This window comes from Puntigrus tetrazona, chromosome 9 (genome assembly GCF_018831695.1).
Source record: "Puntigrus tetrazona isolate hp1 chromosome 9, ASM1883169v1, whole genome shotgun sequence".
NCBI lineage: Eukaryota > Metazoa > Chordata > Actinopteri > Cypriniformes > Cyprinidae > Puntigrus > Puntigrus tetrazona.
In genome coordinates, this window is record NC_056707.1 from 5816417 (window position 1) to 5824746 (window position 8330).

Below are 8330 nucleotides of genomic sequence, written 5' to 3' on the forward strand. Positions count from 1 at the left end.
GTTATACAAGAGGTGATTTAGACCTTAGTTGTGTGTCTATGTGATGAATGAGAGTCATTTAATTGTTATCCTGCACTAGATATGCACTCTGACTCCAAAGCATTGCATTTTCCTCCTCTCAGCACTTGTACTTTTTAAACACTTGAATACAATTTCTATAAATTTACATACTATGCATGTTTCTGGTCAGGACACGAGTCCAGTCTTTGCTGATTTTTAAGCTTTTTGAAGAATTCGTGAGGCAACAGACGCGCAAGGCCTTCCTGAGTCACAACCGAGTCTGATTACGCAAAATTCTTTTGTTTCGTGAGTGAAATAAGTTCACAGAACTCACGCTTTTGTCTGGTGAGAATAACCACGCACAAGTCAATAAAAAGCACCTCATTGATCAAAGAGAGACAGTGAATGGCCAGTTTCATATAAGCGCCATGGATACTAACTCTCAGACTCTGTGCACACTGCAGGCGGCATGCGAGTGTGTGTGGGACCTGGAAAGCGACAGATGTGAGACCTAAAAACCTTTGATATCAGGTAATTTCCTCTCCACCGGAAACCAACAAAAAGCCTTCCTTTTTCGAGAAATATCCTGTCCTACATTTCATAGCCAAGCTGTGGTACTTAACATTATGCAGCTTGGCATAAACATCTTTATATCATAATATGCTCTAAAACAAAATCTGTATTTCTCAAATATGGTAGTGGAATAATCAACCAACACAGAAATACAGCCTACAGCCGTTGGAAGGGATCCACTGAAAGCAGGGCTTTTTATTAAAGGCATTGTAAAAGAGCAATATGGAGTTTTATCTAAATCTGCTTAAATGGGGATATAAGTAATCTGTCGTCATTCTTGAATACAGAAGGGAGATTGTTTAATCATTAATTAAATGGCTGTTTAAGTTCTCACCATATACAATTTACCGCACCAAGCAACATTTAACAGGCCACTAAAGTGTTTTCAGCGAACCGTAGTCACATCCTGTAGTATTGGTGAAATGAAAACGCTGATACAATCAAAGATAACCAGAACAAAAAACCTCATGCTGTCATTTATCTGATATTCGACTAAAAAAACATGATTGTGAATGTGATGACTTTGTGTATATATCAGCTTGATAAAAGCAGTTCCTAGGAGACAAACATAGAATGAATAAGTGATTTTTTGAATTAAATTGGTTTGAGCGTAATGATACAAATGATTCAGATTTGCCGCATGTATTGCCTGCCATTACTGATTTAAAGATTTCTCACTAATGTACATGGTATCCAGTCCGACTGTAAAGAAATACCCAGGAGTTCCTCTGTGTGTTGCTTTCTGGGGAAAGCCCTTAGAATCATCTTATTCTTCCTATAAGAGTGGCCTTAAGTGATACTTAAAAACTGGAGATAGGCTCTGAAATGATAGTAGAATTTTTTCTATATATTTATTACTATTTTGATGCAGATAACTTTATTAACGTTGGTAACAAGGCTTATAGGGTAAGCTTCTAAATATAATTGTTCACGCTCTTCTCATCCTTACATTTCTGGCTGCATGGAAATCTTGATATCTGCTTTTTGCTTTAATAGAGGAAAAGAGAAACGTGAGGGGGGTGTTTTGGCACCTGTAGCATCTATCGCTTTGTCTTTTTTTAAGTGTTGCCTTTTTATGCTTGGTGCGGTTTGCTTTCATACGTATTAGGTTACTAAAACAGAGCAACATATTACAAGCTTCTGAAGGTCACATGCAAATCCGTTGTTCCTCATTGATTGACTGGTTGACCTAAGTTGGTTTCGACGCTGGCCTCCCAGCCTGGATAGCTTGGTCAGGCTGGTTTTAGGCTAGTGAGTCTCCCAGCTAAGACCAGGCTGGCAGTCCGAAATGAGGATAAAATCTCTCTAAAACTCCGCTGTCCAGTTTTAACTAGCTAAGACTAGGCTGTAAACCAGTCAACCAGCTTGGTTTTAGGTGTATTTTCAACAAGGACACTCATCAAGAATGAAACAACGCCCTCTTTTTTTGTACGCTGCTAATATATAGCATTTTTGGGCAGGAGCCCAGGATTGATCGTCAAAACATTTTAAAATGCACTCTACTATGAAAAAGAGCAAGAAAACGCTATTATGAAGTGAAAAAGTGCTCTTTGATTTTGAATGGCGAAGACATACTACCTACAGATATCAGAGGGTTCATTCTGAGGTATTAGCCAAATCAACAAAGCCTATGCTGCTTTTCACGGAACTGAAATGTATTTTCCCATCATCACATTGTAATATAGCTTGGTTACGCTGGTACTTCGCCCGAGGCGACAAGCGAGTTTTAGCGGCCAAAAGAATGAGCTAAAGGGGATAAAGCCAGGTTCCCAAAATAACGGGCTGAGTGTGAAAACACCCAGACTTGAGACTGAGCTGGGTTTGATATACAAAAATGTCTAAAATTACAAAAATTTGTTCCCCAAACCAATTCATGAAACACAAAAGAAGTGAAAATTTTGAAAAATGTGTTTGGTCCATGCAATGAAAGTGAGTGGGGTGTAAATAAGGTTGCCAGGTCTGCAGAGACAAAACGCACTCTCAAATCATATATAATCCTCTGCACAATGTGAAGCCACCCCCTGTCGGAATCCAAAGATTTGGCGCAACAAATAGTCATGACAATCATTGCTCTCGCAAAATAGAAAAAAATCCTGTAGAATTGTGTGATTTATAGTTGGATCTACAGGCAGGTGTGTAATACCTAACACTCAACAACTGATTACAAAGCTGAAATAAATTCACTAAGTAACACTCTTAGAAAATGTAAATCCAGAAAAACACGTAAACAAATCCTCTCACTCATAACACTCAATTAGGTGATGGGGGATTTCTATAGGATTTATATAAATAATTTAACTTTAAATTAAAAAAATCTATTTTATCACTATTACACCATGAGATGATTTGGCTTGTCTCTGGCTCTTTTTATCTGTGCACGTGCAAGGTTGTTTTACGTCAAGCCGCGCGCACATCTCGTATTTTCTTTGCGCCGGCAATAAAAGAGTGCAGCGTGACGCCTGTGGGCAATGAGAGGCCATGCTGAGGATGGTTAGTAGTCAGATGATGTAGATGTTTAGGAGGAGATGTCCCAGCAGTCGCTCGTGGGCTGACTCGCCTCGAGCGCCAAGGAAGTGCGCCGCAGAGGAGATGGAAACTGAGCGACCACGAGACCTTCTGGCCAGAGTGACCGAGATTGCTAGGCTTGTCGTCATCCTCTGCTGACAGAAGTTCTGTAAATGGAAGATTTCATTGTTTTATAACCTGGTTGCTGTCGCGGCTTTACTTCACCCTGTTCTCCACGTATTGAGTCTGGACTGAGCTCAAAGTATGGGTTACACAGGCGGCGTGCTTAAACATATATGATGCATGGGTTATTTCTACTTTCTTCGATTGCATATAGAGTTAATGGAGGGGGCATGTTGTCAAGATAAAAATAATAATATATAAATACTCAAATGGCTGTTTTTATATTTGTTGAGAAATTGCTGATAAGTGATAGCTTGGCTTTAATTCCTTTACATAATCTGTCACGACTACAGAGGCTTCAATTAATATCTAATATTCAACACTTTTACAATAGTTGTTCATATTAGCACATCAGAAGTTAATGGTGCATTAGTTGTCATGAACTAAGAACGAAATAATTCTACAGCATTTGTTTGTCTCTCGGTAAGCATTTACTTATGCATTATTAAAATCACAATTTTAATAAATTCAATAAGTAATAAAGGTTATCACAAATACGCATTGTACATCGTTTGTTCATGTTAGTTAGTACATTAATTATCGTTAAATGATACTTTATTGTAAAAGTGTTAACAATATGTAATACCTTTATTAAAACAGTTTGAATCTATTTGAATCAGTTTAGAAAGCAAGTTATTCCTGTGATGCAAAAGGTGAATTTTCATCATTACTTCTCTAGTCTTCATTTCCAGATTTTCCACAGAAATATTGGGTTGTTCTTAATGTATTTATGATCAAGTAAATGCAGCCTCATAATTATTCCAGATGTTTGATTGCATATATTTAATTTCTTCATTTCCAGAAGAAAACAAAATAAATCTTGCTTTTGAGTCTGCTGTAAAGTTTTTGTAAGTTTGATACCTGTGTATATAAGAGTGTGTGTGTGTGTGTGTGTGCTGGTCCAAGGTGTGTGCCGTTCCTCCAGAATGTGATCTAGACTTCATGCTACCAGAGAGGAGGAAAACTGGCTACAACATCATCTATCAAGAGGAACCTGATAGCAGAGACTGGGGTCCATTACTTATTGCGCTTGTACCATTATAGCCTCTCTCTCTCTCTCTCTCTCCTCTCTCTCTCACATGCACACACACACACACACACACACCCAATGAGAAGACTCCAGTCTACTTAGGGGGCAGCTATTTTTGATATGCCTAGAGTGTTTTCCACAAGCCTCCTTCATACACATCAAGACACCTAATGCCCACTTTTTTATGCTTGGTTCCTTTGTGTGGACAAACAAAATGATAAGTGTTTATGTGTCTTGAGAGGTGTAATGTGATATCAGGAGGGAAGTTTAAGAGAAACGGCCTCCATAATCCATATTCCATCAAATCACACTCTTACTGGGGATTATATAGAGCAGAAGGCCCCAGCGCCAGTGAGTACACACCACGATTGCTTTTTCGGTCTAACGCTGCACGGCTTCAGGATGAGCAGAACAAAGTAGCGTGAGCGCCTGTTGTTTCGAAGCCGATGAGGGTCTGTTGATGCGCGTTCGGCGACATGGTATCATAAACTCCCAACGTTTCGTTTACGCACGTACTAACTGCGCCTCCGAATGAGCAAAGCGCAGGATTCACGACAGCCGTGATTTACGGTGACATGATGCAATAACGACTTCATTAACTTAATGCGATACGTCCAGCAACAATCGTCAAAGTTGAGAAAGAATTCTATCCGCATGCAAATAAAGCGCTGTAGAGAATGCGACGCATTTTTTGCGGCCAACCCAGGAGTTCACGTCAATTTTGGATAAAAATCCCAACAGGACTTTTTTCCTGGTGCTTTTCTCGCTCATCGCTGAAATCTTCACAAATGAGCATAACTTTTTCTACGAGTTTTGAAGTCTGCAACATAATCGCGGAAGTGAAAATGGATTCACAAAACTGACTTCTTTCTGAGGTATCAAATCAAAAAAGAGCAATAATAAAAAGAAGCGGCCAGGAGTTGGATGAAACCTATAGCTGCTGAGGGGATTATTTCCAGGATACTGTCCAGGTTGGTTATCGTCCTTCAAAGTCTGGAGTTGATTAATGCAAAACTTACTTTTAGTTTTTATCTGTTACTTCCAAATATATGAAGACTGGAGATTAGTTGAGTCAACTCCAAGTTGGAACCTAAAAGGTCAGTCCATATACATACTTCTTTGGCTCTCCCAGGCCGGGAAAACCCAACCTAAAGGGGATTGAGTCAAGGTACTTTGACTAACCAGTTGGCCTACGCTACCTAGTGTGAATAAGCTGGACTAAATGTTTTACCCAACTGCACACAAAACGCATTGGTTCTTATTTCACATAGCGCTGGGTTGTCTTTTAACTCCTCAAATGCTTGAGGATTCAAAGGAAGCTTTTCTACTTAAAAATAAATTAATTCTATATCTTACATACAATTTGGTATTAAAGGAGTAGCACGTATTACATTTATTGGTGCGAGATGATGAGTGTATTTCCCAGAAAATGCACAGAGGCTGCTTTTATACCATTATTGTATGCCAAATACTATGACAGCTGCTTTGTCTCTGCAGAGAAACTGCCTGTGATACTTAGGGGGCTTAGAATAAAATGTGTGTGTTAGTGAAGTTTGTAAAACTTCTCTTCCAGATATTTGTTTTCGCTGCTCTGTAAGTGTATTACTTATGCCTTAAAACAGCTTGTTGTGAGGTGTGTCTCATCAGGTGATCAAGGGTTGGCACTGCATGTGCGCCACTGAATACTTTGGCCAAACATAGGAAATACATCTTATAAGTAGATAAGTGGGTTGGAGGGCAAAGATCACGGTGGGAAATGGAAAGCAGAGACCCAGTTCTCATCAGAGCACTCCAATCCAAATGGAAAGCGGATGCTAAGATGAAAGTGTTACCGCATTGCTTTCTTCTTCTTTGTATAATTGCAATTTGCATTTTAGTGAATACCACCACCTACCGGGCAGTTGCGCCTTACTATTCAGAGAATCTAGCTGCCAGTGCCGCTTACAAACTCTCAGTGAAACTCGGGAAAACACGCGGCAACAGGTGGTCCACCAAAAACACTTTTTCTGTGGCTAGCGTGATTCAATAAGTTGCCACTAATTTGAAACGGCAGGAGTGCGGATGAGGCACTGAGCTTTTCACAGCCTCGGGGCTGAGGTACTGCTCACTGTCACTTTGTCGTGGCCAACCAATCACGGTTGGAGCAGAGGCGTGACTCATACCACCTTCAACCAATCGCCACACCTGGGCTTGCATTACTACTGTGCAACTAAATGGAACTGGCGAAGTTTCTATGAGGTTCTACCAGATTTAATTCCTGGATACTGCTTATATTGCCATTAAAAACGGTTTGGTGATACTTCCGTCCTGTAACTTTAGGGGCTGATATTCGCGATCATAGTAATGATCAGTGTCTAGTAGACATGCCAATTGTTCTCGCTTGTCAATCTTCGATAACTCCGCTTCTATTGTTATCACTACCTCTATGGATTTAGGAAGGTCTCTCCTAGACCTCCCACACTTGAGTAAAACTTTGTGCGTAAGAGGCCCCTGAGGCTTTCTGTTAGCAGAAATCCTTTAACCCTCAAAACATTGTCCATCCTTTAGATATAGGGCCAGTCAATACTGGCCTGTCAGAATACAGGCACATCGCAGAATAACACTACAAATGCTTGCACAGATCTCTTTGCTCCTCAACCTCTGGCTCTGTATTCTCTCATTAGAGAAAGTACTTCGAGAGAAACATTTATAAACCTCATACAATCTCTTTCCTGCGCATTCATCTGACTGAGAAAGAGAGAGAGAGAGAAAATGAGTAATAGTATATTAATGCTAATAACATCGATTTACTTCATGAATCTTAATTTAGGGCACAAAGTTTATCCAATAACATGCTAAGACACTCCATCTGGACACCTACACTAGGTGGTTAGCTGACATACAATGTCAACCTGGTAACACGCTAGAATAGGTATAATCTATGTAACTATTGACTACAGCATTTCCCCAATGAATTATTAACTTGTCGCTGTATTGGCTAGTTAGTGAGGTAGTCGCTCATTTTTAGGCATCGTACTAGGATTAAGGATGTAGAATATGGCATTTTAGATGTGCTTAATCATACACTAATAAATGACTACTAGCTCAGTAATATATGCATACCAATAAGCAAACTAGGTAAATTGTAAAATAAAGCGGTTACTCTCTTAAACAAATTGAATTGAATAAAATCTTGCTGTAGAAAGACTTAAATAGTATTTTCTCCTGTAAAACATGCACTTCTCCTCAATGCTCAAATAGATAGAAAAAATATATATCGGGAGGAACGGATGCAGATTTTCCAGGTCTAGAAACTTCAACACTGTTTAATCTATAGGCTGGTCTCCTTCTAATCCATCTGGCAGATAATTAGATCGCAAAATTGTTTTAATTCATTTCCGAATGGCCTACTGCGGCATAGAGGCATTGCCATGCTAGAAGAGAAAAGTTTGGCATCTGAGGGATATGTCGTTGTTTTAGGCTTTACTACAGAAAAGTTGGAAGATATTTACCAACTCGCAGTTTGTCTAACCAGAAAGAACTTGGTTTAGCTTCCTGTTTGTTTTGATAAGACGCTGCGAGATGCTTTAGATGCTTAAATATACAATTTTATTATTTATAAATGGTACTTGAAACATCTTTGTAATGTTAAGGAATATCTACTAGTCATCGGGTCATAGTCACCAGAAAGTCTTGCTGTAAAGCTTCTTCCAAAATAGTCTCAAATAAGTGCATTTATAAAAATAAAATGATTTAGATGTAAGATAATCTACACATTCATTACTGCAGCTTTGTATTCTCAAAACTAATCTGTAAAAAGTATTTGCTAAATATTATCGGTATAATGCATAGTAAAAATGATATCTACTTGAAAGTGAAAACGCTGTGACTTAGTAGAGCAATAATTGATATGCTTGTAGTCACTAAGGTGTTGTACTACCCTCCAGGCTGCAGTGCTTTGGTGGGATGGATCTGAACTGTTGGCCTCATGCTGGAGTGGGGAGAGAGACGTCGGCGTCACGCCCCACCCCTCTTCGGCCAAGGTCAGGTGCATCCTGGT

The 8330-nt window shown here is 39.4% G+C and overlaps 1 protein-coding gene across 1 annotated transcript in view; it reads left to right on the forward strand.

The window, feature by feature from the left end:
• Positions 1-428: 428 nt before the first annotated feature.
• LOC122351459 (disco-interacting protein 2 homolog A-like) overlaps positions 429-8330 on the forward strand; it is a 48530-nt gene continuing 40628 nt past the window's right edge. The window contains 1 exon segment of the mRNA XM_043248537.1: positions 429-504. Within this exon segment, the coding sequence (XP_043104472.1) occupies positions 429-504 (76 nt within the window).